General features: G+C 48.3%; 2 protein-coding genes across 2 annotated transcripts; one reads left to right on the top strand and one right to left on the bottom strand.

The window, feature by feature from the left end:
* Nucleotides 1-1,764: 1,764 nt before the first annotated feature.
* LOC134498414 (thyroid hormone-inducible hepatic protein-like) lies at nt 1,765-2,506 on the bottom strand. Its single transcript, XM_063304490.1, has one exon. It carries the CDS (start codon nt 2,417-2,419, stop codon nt 1,952-1,954), a length of 468 nt encoding a protein of 155 aa, XP_063160560.1. The 5' UTR covers nt 2,420-2,506; the 3' UTR covers nt 1,765-1,951.
* A 3,363-nt stretch (nt 2,507-5,869) lies between these two features.
* On the top strand, nt 5,870-8,534 carry LOC134498412 (NADH dehydrogenase [ubiquinone] 1 subunit C2-like). Its single transcript, XM_063304489.1, has 3 exons — nt 5,870-6,060; nt 7,363-7,506; nt 8,348-8,534. The coding sequence occupies exons 1-3, from the start codon at nt 5,913-5,915 to the stop codon at nt 8,395-8,397; spliced, it is 342 nt and encodes a 113-aa protein (XP_063160559.1). The 5' UTR covers nt 5,870-5,912; the 3' UTR covers nt 8,398-8,534.
* Nucleotides 8,535-18,288: the final 9,754 nt, after the last annotated feature.

Here is an 18,288-nt window from a genome sequence, read left to right as displayed (position 1 = left end):
GTTAACTAACTTCCAAATTCTGCAAGTGGGCAAAACTCTGAAGCCGGGGAGGAAGAGGGAATCAGCCAATAACTGGAATTAATTTTATGTTATTGTTTTATTCACAGTAAGTGCCTCAGTTCAGTTACATAGAAAACAACAGCATAAACATCATTCTGAAAATGATTTTCAAGCAATGGTCACTTTCAGTCCCTCCATGGTAGGATGTCTGGGCTGATTCAAAAGGTACAAAAACACAGGATATAGCATCTATGAATAATAACTTAATCTTCTGTTCACTCTAAGCAAGTTCATAACCAGAAATACTTAAGTATTTGTGGGTGCTTCAAGACACTGTTTGCCGGCAAGAGAGTTCTCCCATTCAACCTGAGCAAGTTTGGAACCTGAAATAGTCAACTATTTCTAGAAGTTGCAACATGCCGGTGGCTGCCCAAGGAAGCTCTTTGGAGCAGTGTTCAGAGAGATGGCAGTCCATCCACGACTTTCAGGCACCAGTGATGGAGTAAATCTGTGAAATGAATAAGAAATATCGATTGGCAATCTCTCCCCAGCCAGCATGAAGTCCTAGCAGCAGAAGCTCCTCACGTTATCCAAGCTTCTTTAGCAAATCAGGGCACAATGCTAGTTTTTCCTACCATGTTAACTCTTGAGCAGTCTCCCCCTACAAAGATCTGAAATGAGGGTGCTGATAATTTGGGATTAAATCATTGCTACAGTTACACATTTTTAGTGTGATACTGTTAATCACATTTTGGTGTGATTTCCCACATAATAGCAGGGTTCATACAACATGGTTAGGTTATTATACTCCCTATGCTGTTTTATTTATTTATTTATTTATTTATTTATTAGATTTTTTTTTTTAAATCCTGCCTTTATTATTTCTTATAAATAACTCAAGATGGGGAATATACTGAATACTCCTCCCTCCTCCTATTTTCCCCACAACAACAACCCTGTCAGGTGGGTTGGGCTGAGAGAGAGGGAACGGCCCAAGGGCACCCAGCCGGCTTTTGTGCCCAAGGCGGGACTAGAACTCTCCTGCCACGCCTGATTGGCTCTTGGGCTGAGAGAGAGGGACCGGCCCAAGGGCACCCAGCCGGCTTTCATGCCTAAGGCAGGATTAGAACTCTCCTACCACGCCTGATTGGCTCTTGGGCTGAGAGAGAGGGACTGGCCCAAGGGCACCCAGCTGGCTTTCATGCCTAAGTAGAGGAAGGAAGGAAGGAAGGAAGGAAGGAGAAAGAGAAGGAAAGGAAGAAGGAAGTGAGAGAGGGAGAAGAGGATCAAACAGAAAGCTTCAGTGAGATAATACAGCAAAGCTAAGCCCAAGTTTGTTCCCCAGGGAGAAAGCCTCAAGATAATAAGAGGTAAGCAAATTCTCAAATTAAAGAGAGGGAAAAGTAAATAGTATTTTAAATTTACTTCACTGCAGTTGTATGGAAATTGATTCTGCTGAATCGCTGGGGATGTTTTCAGCAAATCTGAGTTGTGGGGATGCACATCCTGTCACTTCCGGCCCCCAGGGTACCTACAGAGACCACAGTGCCTTCCTCGACTAGGCAGAGCCAAACATTTGGAATTATTTGCCTTTGCTAAGGGACAAAGTAGTGCTTTAAGCCCTAGAAAAAGTTACGGCACACTTTCCCCCTCTTTAAGCCCCCAACCCCTCAAAGCAGGCTGATTTTTCCATACGGGGTGATTTAAGAGGTAAAATGGGAGGCCTTAAGTCTTGGGGCGTCCATTTCAGTTCTTAACTCTCACCTCCTGGAAAAGAGTAGGCGATAAACGTTGGCCATGCCCAGTGCAGTGATGTGATGCTGACCCTGACAAGAATCTCTCAGCAGGAAAATAAAATTGAAGGCCCCAAGCTCAAGAAAGGAACCCTCCCAGATGTAGAAAAGGAAACATCTTACCTCTGGCTGTTTCCTAGCGGGTGTTACTCAGCCCCTTAGCTCTGGCTGATCCGTCCCATAATTTCATTGTATTTGGAGGTGACAGCATCAGCTCTCTGGGTCAAGTGATGGAGGACACGGTACAAACTGGACAAGTGGTAATATAAGATGTCTTCAAGGTTGTCCTTCTCCATGTTCTCCTCCTTCACTTGGGGAATAACCTGCGGCTTCTCTTTTCTCAGAGGGAGAAGCCCACCTTCCAACATCCCCCTGCCAGATTTCAGCAGCGTGAAATGTTCAAACAAGTCTTTGTCCACTGAGCCAGCCCCAAAGCCATCCTCCTGCTCTTTGAAGGTGACCCCGCGGAGGAGGCTGGGGAACATCACCATCTGCTCCATTTTGTGGATGGCAGAGAAGTACTTTGCAACGGCTGCAGAAGACAGACTTTCCGGGAGGTGGAAGTCAGCTGGCATGTCGAAGTCTCCACCGAGTTGGGAGAGTGGCCAGGAGCAAATGGTGGTCATGCCTTCCAGGTCGTTGGTGGCAATTTATGAGCAAGACTGGTGGGGTATCAGCCCCGGCCAGCGTGATCGGGACGGGTTCCATCAAAGGGCACTCCTCGTTTCCCAGCAAATCAGATCCTTTCGTCACACACACCTTTCTCTGGGGTTGGCAATGCCGCTTTATTGACATGTTGAAATGCTGCCAAACTAAAGTTGGGCCTCTTCCAGAGACCTGACCCCAGAGGGTGCGGGGCCATGCCAATCAGTGAGAGCTGAGTCATCCTGGACAGCTCAACAGTGCAGACTGGAAACCTCCCAATGGAAAAATTTGCCCCAAAGCTTGAGAAACACTGAAAAACTTTCCTTCAGTGGAGGACTGGATGAGTAGATTAATGGAACTGGTGGAAATAGCCAGGCTCTCAGCATTGGTAAGAGAAAATACCGTAACTGGGTTTCTTTCTACTTGGAAGCCACTTTTGGACTATTTGTGTGTAACAAAAAAAATATGAAATTTTGATTTCGGGTTTTGACGATTAAATGGTTTGATCTGAGAGAAATAATGTTATTAAAAGTTTAATTAAGAGTAAGAGATTAACTTTTTCATGTGCTTTTATATATGTGATGAAGAAGGTTGGAAGTCATCTGTCTTTTATACTTTTCTATCTATTCTTGCACTGTTTTAGTTTTTCTTGTTTCTTTTTAGACCTGTATTCTATCTGTTTTATATTCTGTATTTTGTATTTTAATTATACTTTTGAGAAATATTAATAAAGCTATAATAATAATAAAGAGAAACACTGAAAGACTGAAACAGGAGCCTTACATACATGAAGCAAGGTCTGCTCCAAAAAACTAGGAAACTCTTTCATCAGCCATCTGTTTAATCATCTGTGCCCAAATTTTGCCTAATAATTGACATCAAGTAGATACTCAAGTCCTCCTATTTCTCCTTTTCAAAAATATTGTCCTTTCCTGGTCCTCTGGCACTATGCCCATCCTTCATGATTTCTCACAGAAAGGGTCCTGAAAAGACATCAGCAGTCTCCTTCAAGACTTTCAGGTGCAATTGGTCTGATCCTGGAGACATAAACTCATACACGGTAAACATATGCTCCCTAAACATCTCTCTACACACCCTGAGGTGCCATTTCCTTCCTTTGTCAATCTTTCCGCTTAGGTCCAATTGAACACAGTGCCTCTTTGAGCAGAAGATAAAAGAAATGGAGAGCTGAGGACCTCTGCCTTCTCCCATGATCTGTTGCTCACCCACCACCTTCTTCTAGCAGCAGGCCCACCTGTTTCCTTTCTTTACACTGAACCAGCCAAAAATCCATCTTCCCCTGCAAGCCTGAGTTCTTTAGGTGCTTCAGCCTTTCTGCCTAGACTTCTGAAGACACCAGCTATGTGCTGGTTCGACCCCTCGGGGATTATACCCACGTTCCATTACCTAGACATTTTTAACTCATAGCTCAGTCAAAAGTTCCATATGCATCCACCATGGTTTGCTAGGCTACCTCCCTCCTCTCCCCATCTTTAATTCCAGTCAGAACTGTATATCAAGTATCTTATTTTTGAGAAGTTCCCAATTCACCAGTGCTCTCCTGCCCTGGGTTGCCGTTTGGGAAGAGATTCCAGACAGAGAAGAGGAGACTGATGCAGAAAGGGAGGGATGCAAACAGATTTGTTACGTCTTGGTTTTTCATCCTCACCCATGGATTAAATAATACCTGATGGAGCTAAGAATAGCTGGCTGACTAGATCTGGACTGCAAAACTCCTGATGACTCCTAGATAGCAGTAGAAGGCAAGAATTGCCTCTATCTCCTCAATGCCATCTAGTGGCGATCAAGGTTTCTGCAGCCAGATATGGTAGCATTAAAATAAGGGAAAGAGTTGGCAGTGCATGACTTCCTCCCTCTTTCCTACCACCGTTGGTGCGTTATTCCCTTGGCCCTGCAAGGCTGTTTCAGACTCTGGACTGAACGGCCTGATGCAATCTCCACTCCCATTACTTCACTTTGGTTTGCATGCAGCCAGCTCTGCTGCATCATGCAGATTCTCGTCATCCTGCTAAATCAGGCCCTGGATTCCTGCCCCCAACCTTGCCCAGATGGGATGGTCCTGGCTCGGCCCAGGCAGGAACACCGTAAGAGAGTAAACTTAGCCACCTTTCACTGGCGTGGCTGTTGCAACACAGGTTAGTGCCCCTTTCGGAAAGAGATTGAGCTGCAAAATCCAGCCTGAGCGACCTTGATTCCTGGTTAAAATGGGATGCATGGAAAATAATGGGGTGTCAGGCCTTAGCACTGTGAAAACCCTAGTTTGGCCTTTCTACTTTTCCTTAGAAGGGGAAAGTAGCTTGTCAATTTGACCTCTTTTAAAAAGGGGACTTGACCCGTTTCCAGGGGTTTCTACAAGATGTGGTCAAAATAGTCAAGGTGGCAGTCATGATGGTGGGATCAATGGTCCACCTGCACTTTGCTAAATGAACCCTGAGTCTACCAGCTTCACACATTCAGACAACCTCCTTTCAAATCTGGGTGGGCATCCCTGGCCGTCCTATCCAGACCCCTTTTTCCTCCTTTTCCACACCCCACCAGATGTGACGGGACCACAGTTCCCACATCCCCAGTGGAGAAGGATGCTGAGTACGAAGGGCAGGGCCACCTCCCTGGGAATTCATTCACACAGTTTACAGGTAGTCTTCACTTAATGACCATTTAATTAGTGACAGTTCAGACTCACGATAGTGTTGGAAAAAACCAACTTACAACCAGTGCTCACACTCAAGACTGTCACAGCGTCCCAATGGTCATGTGATCATGATTTGGGCTCTTGGCAACCAGTTCTCATTTATGACTGTTGCAGCATCCTGTGTGGTCAGGTGATCATCATTTTCTACCTTCCCTGATGGCTTCTGACAAGCAAAATCAACGGGGAACCATGTGATTCACTTAACAACCACATGGTTCACTTAATGGCTGCTGCAAAAAAGGTTGTAAAATTGGGTCAGCTTTGCTTAATGACTGCTTCAATTAGCAACCAAAATTCTGGTCCTTAAGGAAGGACTACCTTCAGATGGTCCAATCTGCCGACTCTGAGTGGAGTACCTCTCCCCGAATATGTAGGTTAGGATTGAAAATCAAGAAGTGCATACATGAGCATGCATTGCCATTTAATTATTTATGTGGAAACTCCAATCCAAGCTCCTTTTTTCATCCAGGCATTGCATTCATTTATTTACAACCTTTGACCAGCCCCCGCTTCCCCCCGTCCGCCTTAGCAAAGGTTAAGCCACCGCTTGCAACGCTCCCCGCAAGGCGGTGCCAGCGACGCGTCCCGCCTCCCCGCCAATCCCGGGGGCGGGGCGGGACGAGCCCGGGAGCCCCGCCCCCTGCGCGAGGCAGGGAGGGAGGGCATGGCCGGAACCGCCGGCGGCGGAACGTTCCTCGCGCGCGCGCGCAGCGCGGGGAAGGCGTTACGGGTAGGACCCTCCGCCGCCCTCGCCGCCCGCCATGCAGCTCCGCTTCTCCGTCCCGGACGCGGCGCTGGCGCTGCCGCCGCCGCCGCTGCTCAGCTTCCCCTCCGTCTGGACGGCGGGCTGCTTCTGGATCAGCGCCCTGCTGGACAACGGCGTCAACCGCAGGCCCGTCCTGCGCGCCGGTCAGTCGCCCGCCCCGGCTTTCCCGGTGGCCTCCCGTCCCGGGGCAGCGGCGGGGCGATCGGGGGCTCGCCTTGGGCGGGCTGGGGGGCCGCAAGCGAGGGGTCGCCTGGTGTCTCAGTTGGCCCTGACTCGGCGGCTAACAATCGCGCAGAGCGGACAGAGGCATAACACCAGAAGGGAACAAGCGCATGCCCATAATCCACAGCCGAGGTAGAACCGAAAGAAGCCGCAACCGTCAGGCTCGGGTGGATCCCGCGTGATCCCCAGGGATGATGCTCCCTTCGCGTTCAGGGCCGGGGTGGATCCAGTGGAGGGCTTAGTTGCTTATCCGACTGTATCTCGCCTCTCTGTGTTGGGTCGAGGCGCGCAACTGACGCTCCCCGCATTTTCCCCACCACAAGAACCCTGGGAGGTGGGTCGGGCGGAGAGAGAGGGACCAGCCAAGGTCACCCAAGGTCACCTCTATTAGCTTAGACCAAGCCCAGTCCAATAGCAGCAACAACAACAATAACGATCAAAAGGTGGATAGAAATGCCAAATCCAGTCTAAACATCTGGCTGACTGGGTGACCAACTATAATTTATATGCAAACAGTCGGGAATTCCTGGAAGCTTGGCCTTCAGACAGATCAGCCATCAGGAGGCACGGAGAGACAAACCACAGTTACTCACCAATCAAAAGAGACGATAAAAAAGCTAGGAAGGAAACGAAAAGACTAGAGTACGTCCCTTCCAGCAGCCGACACTTGGAGAAGCAAGGATCAGCACCAAACGATCAGGCGGAAAACAATCCGCAATCAAGGAACCGCCAAGGAGAAAACCACACACCCCCAACACTGGCAGGGCAAGCTGCTGTAACAGCCAGGCTCAGAGAGCACCAAGGGCTCCACTGATCCCTTTTTAAAAGTATTATTTGCTTGTAAAGAGAGTCTGGGCTGAGAATCGAATCCTGGATGAGCCACAGCAGCCTTAATGTGGGGAGATGCATTTGGGGTGGGGTTGGAGGGGATGGTCAGCCAGTATCCAGGGATGCTCTGCCAGGAGGGAGCTGAGGAAGGGGTGGATCTGCTGTGGGGTGAGGAGAGGAGGAAGGGGGTCTGTGGGGAACTCTGGGAGAAGGAACACGACAGATTTAGCTATTTCAGTCCACATGGAGCTCAGTGCCTCTTCTTCACTCCTGTGTCTGTAGGCATCGTCCTATTGACAGCCACATAGGCATCTCCTGTACACCATCTGAAGTGCCACTCGCGGATTTAGGGACAGGGTGTTAGACTTGTCCTTTGCTCTCCTGATCTTTTCCAGGTCTCCATCGTCAGGCCCTGATGATCACTCTGGGTTTTTGTTTGGGCTACTACGTGAAGAGGTTCTCCAATTACTATTATGCTGAGAGGGACAGGGAGCTTTTCAGCTACATAAAGCAACATCCCGAGGACTTTGTGGAGAAAGGTACTTTGATGGGAAAGGCTTTCAAGACGAGCTGCTCCAACGCTTAACGTGTGGGGCCGGCTCCCACTGGAGAAAGGAAAGCGGCCACTTTCTAAGGCAGGTGGTGGAACCCTCAGCTGTTCTTCCTGAGTTGCCCACGGCATGGATGAGATACAGAATGGTTCCTCAAGGGAGTTGGGACCAACCCTTCACATATCTACAAAAACGCCCTGGGTTACAGCTGCAGCCAGGGGGGTTGGTGACGAGGATGCTGGAAATTTTAGTTCAGCAACAGCTGGATTGCTGTTAGCTGTCAAGAGTCAGGAGTGTATGAGTTGGAGAGAGAATTTTATCTCAGGGATCAAAATCTGAGAATTCGGCAGGGGGAGGTTTGCGCTGTTGACTGAGCCTTGAGTCTTGGCGACTACATGGACGGGTTCATGCGCTTTTTCTTGGCAACGTCTTTGGAAGTGGCTTGTCCTTCCTAGGGCTGAGTGAGAGGGATGGCCCAAGGTCGCCCAGTTGGTTTTGTGCCTAAGGCAGGACTAGAACTCACCGTCTCCTGGCTTCTAGTCCAGTGCCTGAACTGCTGCACCAAAGTGGGTCTCAGCAGACCAGGCCACTTAATGTTTGTCAGAAGCTCTTAACAGTGGTACAAACCTGTGGGGCTAAGGAGTCATGCTTTTCCCCGGTAAAGTGAAATTGGACTTTGAGTTGACCGTACAGAACAGAAATGCTTTAGAATCTCTTGAAGCAAGTGCTAAATGAGAGAGGCAACCCCAAAGATGCAGGAAGTTGGTGCTTTTCCTTGTTCACGGTTCATGAATAAGCTTTATCAGCAGGATAATTTCCTGTTTGGTAGAACCAAGAAAGGTGGGCGATATTCTGGAAGACTTCACCCCAATTCGCTGAAGACTGCAAGCAGATCCGGCCATCTTTGGTGTGTCGTTCTCGACACCCCGCTCTTGCGCATGGAAGCCCTTGGGGTCAAATAGCCGGCTGACCAATGTGGATCGTATCCTTTCTAATTAAAGCTATATGACGGTGCAGCCTGCCTTTTTGCTCTTCGTGTACGCCCGGAAACCTCCAGGAGATCTTGCGTGAATAATGTTCACAATTTACCGCTGCAGAAAGTGGGGATCTGTGGGCGTTACCTCAGCCCCGAGTTACGCTAAATGATTTCCCTCAGCGGTCACTGATCATGAGGAGACTCGAATGACTGAATAACAGCTCCTGTGGCCCAGAGGGTTGGGAAGAGGTTGTAGAGCAGAGGGGGGCCATTTTGGTAGCCCGCCCCCCCCAAACGGCTCCTGTAACCTCTCAGCTATTTTAAGGTGTGCCAGTATCCAGTCTGCAAAGGCGGCTCTGCGTCTGTCTGTGGGACCAGCGTGTAGAAAGCTGTGTTCTTTCGGCAGGTCAGAATGAACTTCCTAAATCGAGGGGTCTGTCTGTGACCTGGCACAGCCCTGCAGTGGTTTGGCTTGGTTTGGGGGTCAGCCCCCTTAGTGTCTACGAACGAAGCTCTGAATCCTGGCAGCGCTTTCCCACGCGTTGGAAGCCGAAGAGCGCAACTAAAAACGCAGCAGTTTTGCAAGGCCTAGAGTAGCGAAGAAACACCCCAAAGGCCGGGGGACTGCCAGCTACGCACAAAATCGGATCTTCTGCCCCTCCAATATCGTGAGGTGACCCTGCCCTCGTTGCGTGACAGCCCCAGCCCCTTCTTCTTGCCCCCCCCAGAGGAATGCTGCTGCTGGCCAACAAAGGGCTGCTGTCTCAGTCTCAAATATTCAGAGCGGGGGCTGCTGAGAGGGGGAGCAGAGTTTCCTAGCTGCTTCTGGGGCTGAGCTGCCTGTTCAAACAGAGCTGCCTCTGAGCTCCCTGGGGTGGGAGAAGGCAGGGCAGCGTGGCCCAAAGGGATTCAAACCGGTCTCCCCCTCTCCCCCTCACTCCATCCTCCCTTCCCAGAGTGGGGGGGGCAGGGGGCGGGGGGGAGAGTTCTAGGGGAGGGGTTGGACTAGGAGAGGGGAGCTTGAGGTTGGAGTCCTCCCTCACCAGGTGACTTGGGGTCCCCCTCAGCCCTGCCTTCCTCACAAGGTGGTTGTGTGGAAAACCCCTGTGTTGTGCTGTGTAGGCCACGTCTAGCTCGGAAAGTTTCAGAATGGCATAGAAATGCACAGGAGCTCATGGATATCAGCTGGTAACCACTGAACACAAACACAAAAGCTACGGCGTTCATCTTCTTTGTTGAAGCCAACCAGTTATGAGGAATTCACACAAGGCGTGCGTGATACCTGGGAGTGTTCCTCCTAAGGGGAGCATCACCTTATAAAACAACCTTAACTTAAACTCATCACATGCGCTCGGTGTTTTTCTCCATTCTCCTTTGTTTCAACCAATGGTGCGAAATGTGGAAGTCCCTCTTGTCTGTGGTCTTCAGAGGTGTCCTGACTGAAGCCCTCGGATCTCAGCTGCCTATCCACCGATAATCCCTTACCCGTTAGATGTGGTTGCTGCGGTCCAGGGTGACTGGGGGTGGGGCCAGGGGGTGGGATGCAAGCCCCGCCCCTTCTGCATGTGCGTTGTGATGTCGCAGAGCTTGCAGCACAACGGCACAAGGGCGCTTTTGTCGTTTTGACAGAAAGAAGCTCCCGCAGATTCCCAGGCTTCGATCATTAGGACTCACAGCTCAATGCGTCTGGAGGAAGCCAGATTGGGGAAGTGTGCCCCAATGGGTGGAACCGTTCCTCTGTTTGCTGACTGCAAGGCCCGTAAGGCACCGTGGCAAAAATGCACTCCGCCCCACGGACCACGAGGCAAGGTCAGAATTGGGAAACGGATCCTTGAAGCAATAGGCTGATGACTTCTGGCCAGCTTCCGCCTTACAGTAGACGGTGAAATCGTTCTGAAGAAAGAGAATGGGTTGGAATGGCTCCAGAGAGGAGTGAAATTATCTATTTTTGGAAACTGGACTGCAACGGATGGCCTTTGGGCCAGAACGTCGCCTGCTGAGAAGGGTCTGGCCTTGCATGGAGAGAGATCTCTGGCCCTGAGCAGATGGGCCAGAGGTTCTCTGATGCTGAGGAGCTCTAAGAGCGAAATAGGGCAAAGATGCCCAGTCAAAGCCAGGGTGGTCTTTTTTTCCTTTGGTCTTATGAATTCAGTATGGTTTGCCTATCGCTGGGTGGCTGCAGAAGGATTAACTGGTGAAACTGCAACCGGGAGCCAGTGTGGGGTACCAGTTTAGGAGCTGGGCTGGCAGCCGGGAGACCATCTGGCCCCCTTCAGGCATCACAGCATCTCCCTGGGGGCTTTGGGCCAGTCCCTCCTCTCCACCCTGGACCGGTGTGGGGTGGTGGGGAGGGGACTGGATGGGAGGGGGAGACCCACATCTTGCTCAACCAAGAGGGGAGATGCGAATCCTCGAAAACGCTGACCCTTCGGGTGACTCAGGAATGGCTCCCTCCCCTGATGGAGGCCCTAGTCTAGAAGGAGCAACTGCCTGCGATGCAGGAGATGTTGCAGACGTTGCAGGGCTGTCAACACCTCTGCCCTCTCCCATGATCTGTTGCTCACCCACCACCTTCTTCTAGCAGCAGGCCCACCTGTTTCCTTTCTTTACACTGAACCAGCCAAAAATCCATCTTCCCCTGCAAGCCTGAGTTCTTTAGGTGCTTCAGCCTTTCTGCCTAGACTTCTGAAGACACCAGCTATGTGCTGGTTCGACCCCTCGGGGATTATACCCACGTTCCATTACCTAGACATTTTTAACTCATAGCTCAGTCAAAAGTTCCATATGCATCCACCATGGTTTGCTAGGCTACCTCCCTCCTCTCCCCATCTTTAATTCCAGTCAGAACTGTATATCAAGTATCTTATTTTTGAGAAGCTCCCAATTCACCAGTGCTCTCCTGCCCTGGGTTGCCGTTTGGGAAGAGATTCCAGACAGAGAAGAGGAGACTGATGCAGAAAGGGAGGGATGCAAACAGATTTGTTACGTCTTGGTTTTTCATCCTCACCCATGGATTAAATAATACCTGATGGAGCTAAGAATAGCTGGCTGACTAGATCTGGACTGCAAAACTCCTGATGACTCCTAGATAGCAGTAGAAGGCAAGAATTGCCTCTATCTCCTTGATGCCACCTAGTGGTGATTGAGGTTTCTGCAGCCAGATATGGTAGCATTAAAATGAGGGAAAGAGTTGGCAGTGCATGACCTCCTCCCTCTTTCCTACCACCGTTGGTGCGTTATTCCCTTGGCCCTGCAAGGCTGTTTCAGACTCTGGACTGAACGGCCTGATGCAATCTCCACTCCCATTACTTCACTTTGGTTTGCATGCAGCCAGCTCTGCTGCATCATGCAGATTCTCGTCATCCTGCTAAATCAGGCCCTGGATTCCTGCCCCCAACCTTGCCCAGATGGGATGGTCCTGGCTCGGCCCAGGCAGGAACACCGTAAGAGAGTAAACTTAGCCACCTTTCACTGGCGTGGCTGTTGCAACACAGGTTAGTGCCCCTTTCGGAAAGAGATTGAGCTGCAAAATCCCCCCTGAGATACCTTGATTCCTGATTAAAATGGGATGTGTGGAAAATGATGGGGCGTCAGGCCTTAGCACTGTGAAAACACTGCAATTGGACCCTTTTTCCTGTCCCTTAGAGAAAGTAGAATAGCAGAACCCTTGTCACTTTCACCTGGTTAAAAAGAAACTAGTCCATTTTTCAGTGTCTCTTTAGTGAACGTAATAAGGGACGTACATGACAGTGGTGTGCACAGGGGAGTCAAAAAATCAGGCAGGTGTCCACCACCGTGTGACAAACTCTGCCCCTTTTTTACGTGCATCTGTGCCGTTCATTTTACTGATCGGAAAAGGAGTGAAGAACATGCTTTTTCTAAAAAGGGGACAAGACAAGTTCCTTAGCTGGGGTTGAGCACGTAGGTGTCTGCGGGCATTTGTGTCAAAATCTGTGCAATGGTGAACAGGATGTTGTGATGCAGGCCTCTGCAGGCCCCTGAAATCAGTAAACAGTAGGTAAGGTAACTCAGTAGAGGTAACCCCATATTTTGGGTCCCAAATAGAGTAATCTTACTACAATAGCAGAGAAGCTGCCTACAACAGATAACTGGCAGGAGAAAGAAGTTATTAGGAGCCCAGGCTATCCAAGAATTAGAAACCAGGCCTCTTTGTGCAATTTCTAGAGAAAGAAACCAGTTAGAAACCATCAACCATTGTTTGTTCCTGACAAGGTTCACAGGAAGCTGATGTAACCAACTCGATAAACCTCTTGCTTGCTTGCAAATGTTTGTCTTCCTTAAGAGACCCTCCTGTAGCTACAGATCAATCAGACTTCAAAGCGCCCTTCAGCTGTTGGTTACATTACCTGTGAATCAGGACCAAGGGAGAAAGCTTTGCCTCCCCCTTGTCCCTATCGTAGGTGCATCACAATGCCCGTACAAGGGGGCAGGGCTTGTGACACGCTGCTCCGTCTGCCACCTGGCCCTTTTGAATCCCCCCTTGCGGACGCCACAGATCGAGCATCCCCTTGCAGACAAAGCTGTCCTTCAGCTTCTTTGGTGGCTCAACCCCAAAATATCCAGCCAAGCAAATCCCAGAGCTTGTTTTACTGGCAGAAAAGTCTCAGCTTTCAAGAAGCTCTCGGGAGATTGGCTCCTATCGTAGGAAAGGACTACACCAGGTCTTATTTGCAGGGGCCTGGATTGCTCTCTTCCCAGCCCAGCAGGGTTGGGTCACAAGTTGTTTAGGATTTGGAAGCAATAACTGTGTAATTTGGGTGCGTAAGGCTTTATTCCAAGCCAGTAAAGAGAGCCAAATAATAACATGAGACAGCAATCATGAAGTCCCCCATTGGGGGAGATGGGCGGTGATATAAATTTAATTAATTAATTAATTGATTGATTGATATCCATGCATAATGAAGACTATAACATAACACAAGGCAGCAATCAAATAATATTCAAGAATGCTGGAATATGACAAGACAAACAAGGAAGGATCTTACGTCCTTCTGCCAATCAGAAACCCCAGAGAGATGATTGCAGGTGGACCCCTTCAAAGCCAGCAGATATGCATCAACTTCCTGGTTAAGTCTGCTTTGAAGTTCCATCCCATGGAGGTTTTGACTAGCTTATATAGGCTCTGAACCATCATTAAGCACATTTCGCTGGATTTTACCAAGGACAGGGAGGACAAGTCTATCTTACCTTGGAATGTTTTGCCCTCCCACCAAGAATGAGACCATCAAGGCCAAGGAGACTTTGTACCAAGTGGCGATGGGATCGTCTCAGAGTTAAGGAGTACCGGTTTCTCGAGGTCAGTTGGACTGAAGATGACAGAGATCATCCTACTCTGCAAGTGTGTCTCACCAAGGACAGGGCAAAACAAAGTATCACCCAAGTATAACCCTTTAGTGACTAATATAAATGGTTGCTTAATTCTGCACTACATAATGAACCATTACATGAAAATATAAAGCCATACAGAGTTCTGTGTGCTGTGCACACTTAAGAGAAAGGGGCGCGCACCACTGTCCAAGTCCTTCTCACCAATCTTCTGGTGGCGCCACCAGCACTTCACAGCCCTCTTGCTTTCTCACCAAGCGACAGTCTGCAGCATTGAGAAAAGTCCAAATGGCGGTCCTGAAGCCCAACCTTTAGCTGAACGCTCCAAGATGAGAAAGAAGTGTGGTGACCATGGGATGTTTGTGTTAGCACCCAGCTTTCTAAAATACTTAGTTTCTTGTAAATATAAACTGAAAGTACATAGGAAGCTGGTTAATTGAAAAGCAATGGGCCAGGTTTTGTTTTCCTTAAATGCCTCTAGATACCATACTGCAGTGTTTCTCAACCTTGGCAACTTTAAGATGTGTGGACTTCAACTCCCAGAATTCCCCAGCCAGAAAGTTGCCAAGACTGAGAAACACTGCCATGTTGGTTCCTTAAGCAATCATGGGGGGAAAAAATGGTGGGTAGCTGTAGCCCCAAGGTTTGTTTGGAGGTGGGTCATAAGATAAACTGGGGCGATGGGGGAGGCCTCACAATTCACTTTCTGATATTGGGTGTTTTGTGAGCGGTCATGCTCAGCTTGACAGGCATTTTGTCCACAGGTGACCCCAGAACTGCAAAGTCTGGGCTACACATATCCAGATAGCTGCTAGGGGGTGGCAAAATCCTCTTTGCTGCCATCTAGTGGTCATAAGCAGTTTTGCACCCCATATATCAATCTTGGAGAGAGCCAGTCTGGTGTCGTCGTGAAGGCATCAGGCTAGAAACTGGGAGACAGTGAGTTCTAGTCCTGCCTTAGGCACAAAGCCGGCTGGGAGACTTTGAGCCAGTCCTTCTCTCTCAGCCCTGGGAAGGAGGCAATGGCAAACCACTTCTGAAATCTTGCCAAGAAATCTTGCAGGGACCTGTCCAGGCAGTTGCCAGGAGTCAGCACTGACTCAGAGGCATTGAGTGACAGCACCTACATGTTCCCCAAATCCTCAACGTATTCCCCACAATGAAGTTGTCCTTTCATTCTGGGCTCTGCTGGGAACCTAAGAGAGCCAATGGGGCATGTTGGCTAAGATGCTGAATTAGGCTCAGAGTTTGTTCACTTTTGATCATAAAAACTCAGTAGGAGATTTGGGCCCAATCATTCTCTCTCCCCACCCGATCTACCCTACAGGGCTGCTGTTGTGGGGGGGGGGATAAATTGAAGGGGGATCCTCACAGAAGCCCCCTTGTGGTCTTGGAGGAAAAGTGGGATATACCAAAAAAAACCCCAAATCAATAATAGTAATTAAAGAATTACATGCTTGGGTGCTCTTTCTCCCGTTCAATTCTCAATCATCAGGGATAGGAAGGACTTTGGACACAGCAGCTACTCAGGTCCACACTACCAGAAGAACCATGTTCTAAATGAAAAGCAGCCTTGTACCGCAGGAAATGCAATCATTTATTTTTTTAAGCAGCAAACCATTTCAAATATTAAAAAGCAATAACACAAAAAGCCTAGATTTAGCAGAACCAGGCATAGAAAACTCCGTTCACAAATATCAGTGCTGGAATGATTCAAGTATAATGTTCCACAATCACCAGATAAATCTCTCTCAGGGATGCTGCATCCAAGATCTTCTTCCCAGACTGAGGACCCTAAATTGTACAAACACATCCATGTTGCGAAGTACAGCTTGCCCTGAAAAATAGGTAGCATACAAGATGTTAATAAGGAGGCTTGAGGCCCAATTTAAGCCAAGGTTTCTCCAAACTCATCCCCAGAAATGCATTAGGGTGTCCCATCCCCTTCTAATTTGGGACTCATCAGATGTTCTGTGCTGAGGGGCATCTACAGGGGCTAGGGGGTCAAAAAAGTCAAGATGTTGGCTTTGTGTGGTTATGGCCACCATCTTGAATTTTTTGAACCCCTACTCGTGCCTGATGAGAATTATGGAACTGTAGCCTAACATATAAAGAGGACATCATCCTGGGGGGAACTGGTCTGGAGCCTCATCTGTAAACACTGGATGGTGTAGCCAAGTCGAAGCAAAAACATTTGTTCCGGAATCTCCAAAGAATAAGTGTTCTGACAATACTCAGAATTCAAACACTAATACCTGCGATTTGAAAAGTAACAGCAATATAGAGACAGTTTTTGAGGACCTGTGAAGGTTTGAAAATTTACCCTTGATTGAGCCTTATCTGGAATTAAGATGGAAAGACGATGTCAGTTAAATCTTTCTTTATACAGTAAATACTGTAGGTAAGGTAGGTAGGTAGGTAGGTAGGTAGGTAGGAAGGAAGGAAGGAAGTCTCTTTGATCTTGTTAGCAAGAATTACAATATTAATGGAGTATACCAAATAGTTTTTCAGTCGTGCTGTAGTTCCAATGGAGAAAGTTTTAGAAGGGCAGAAGATGCAAACAGGAGAACTAAAGCAGACATCTGACATACAAAGATAACTCACCCTTTGGTGCTATTTTACCAACGGAAAGAAATTTCATTCCGATTGATCTGCCCCAGAATCTCATTGTACTTAGAAGTCACTGTGTTGGCTCTACTTGTCAGTCGGGTGAGGACATGATACAAGCCAGAAATGTGATACTGACAGAGTCCTTCAAGATCTGTCTTCTCTCTGGCTTCTTCTTCCCTGGAGCTGAGATCCTTGTCATTAAGAGGAGGTAGGCCACTCTCCACCATTGACTTGATGGATTTCAGAAGGGTGTAGTGTTCGTACAGATCTCTGTCGCCGGAGCATTTCTTATCAGTGTTGTCTTCAAGTATACCATCCTGATCTTCCAACAACACCCCTTGGAGAAGGCTGGGAAACATCACTGTTTGCTCCATGTTACGGACAGCAGAGAAGTATCTTTGCATGGGGATTCTCTCTCCGTAGTGATTCTCCATGGCTGGATTCTCAGGGAATGAACCTTCTTCTCCTTCAAGCTAGGGTGGCTGTGAGGATCCCTGGCTCTTGACCTGGAAGGTGTCAATTTATATACCAATGTCCAAATCCTGGCCTCTGTCACCAAAAATGATTGGGGTGGTTTTATGCCATTGGCTACCCAATGCCAAGTCCAGGGAATTTCAAGATTGAGGGAGTGACTTGTTGTGATTACTAACGTGATTTTATTTACAGTCTGGAGTAATTTCCAAACTCTTGCTTGTACAGTATTATTCCTTGACCTTGTCGTGTTTAGACAGTTGGCCCAAGAACACGGGGGGGAGAGCGCTACATTGAGTCATCAAGCCTGGTACAGCATGGATATCTCCCAATAGCTTTTGGCTGACAAGGAACCAAGACAAGGCTGTGCAGAGTGCCAGGAAGAAATTTCATCATTTGTCCCATTTGTGAAACCGGTTCATCTCACCATTGGCTGAGGACCATGAGACCCGAGCACCCACTGTTTGCATAAGGGTTATTCAATCACCGCGAGAGACAAGACACAAGTCAATACAATAATATATGTTTGATTCTGGTCCTTCCTTCAATCTTGATTTCTTCCAAACATTCATTATAGCAGGATTGGGTAACCTGTGGTTGGCAAGCTGGAAATGGATCCTGGCCCCTATTTTGTGGCTTTAATAGCCCCCCACCTCCCAGTTTAAGAAGAATCAGAGAAAGAGCAATGTTTGGAAGAGACAGCCTTATAAAGAATGATAATGTTTGTAGATATTTAGCAGAGACTGGGACTGCAGACTCAGGTTTGATTAGTCTCTTTCCTGGATGCCCAGTGAGATACTTATGACATCAATATGGCCACAGAGATCTCCCTTAGCAACTTCTAGGTTCATACCCCACCTGCTTTGATTTAGTTACTCTTATAATTGAAACAAAAGATGGAAATATGTCATGTTGTTAGAATACCCTGTTCTTGTATCATCTTTATTTGCAGCACATGTACCCCAAACTCACTTTAGAAAAGAAAAACGGGGGTGGGAAGAGCTACAATCCAATGCTTTCTTCAGAGGTGTGTCCACTTGCCCAGAAGAAAAGTCAGTGGTCAGGGGTACCCATAGGATATGGCCAAGAAAGCCAAGATGGCAGCCACAGTGGAATGCTTGAAGCTTTGCCTGTTTTTATGGGCATCACCCATAAAATTCCTGAAGCTAGAGACCCCCAATTTTTTTGGCTCAGGGGTCACAGTTGGAATTTTCAGAGCATGACATGGGCACTCTTACAAAATGGCTGCCAGGGAGTCCAGCTCATCCATTATCAGAAAAGAAAATTGCTGAGGTCCCTCCCTGCCACCCCATCTCATTTAACCTTTTCTCCTCTTCCATTTCTATCGCTTCCTTTTAGTTTCACCT

Source organism: Candoia aspera, chromosome 5 (assembly GCF_035149785.1).
Source record: "Candoia aspera isolate rCanAsp1 chromosome 5, rCanAsp1.hap2, whole genome shotgun sequence".
Classification (NCBI taxonomy): Eukaryota; Metazoa; Chordata; class Lepidosauria; order Squamata; family Boidae; genus Candoia; species Candoia aspera.
Note: the sequence above shows the minus strand (reverse complement) of the source record. Positions and strands in the feature narration are given on the sequence as shown.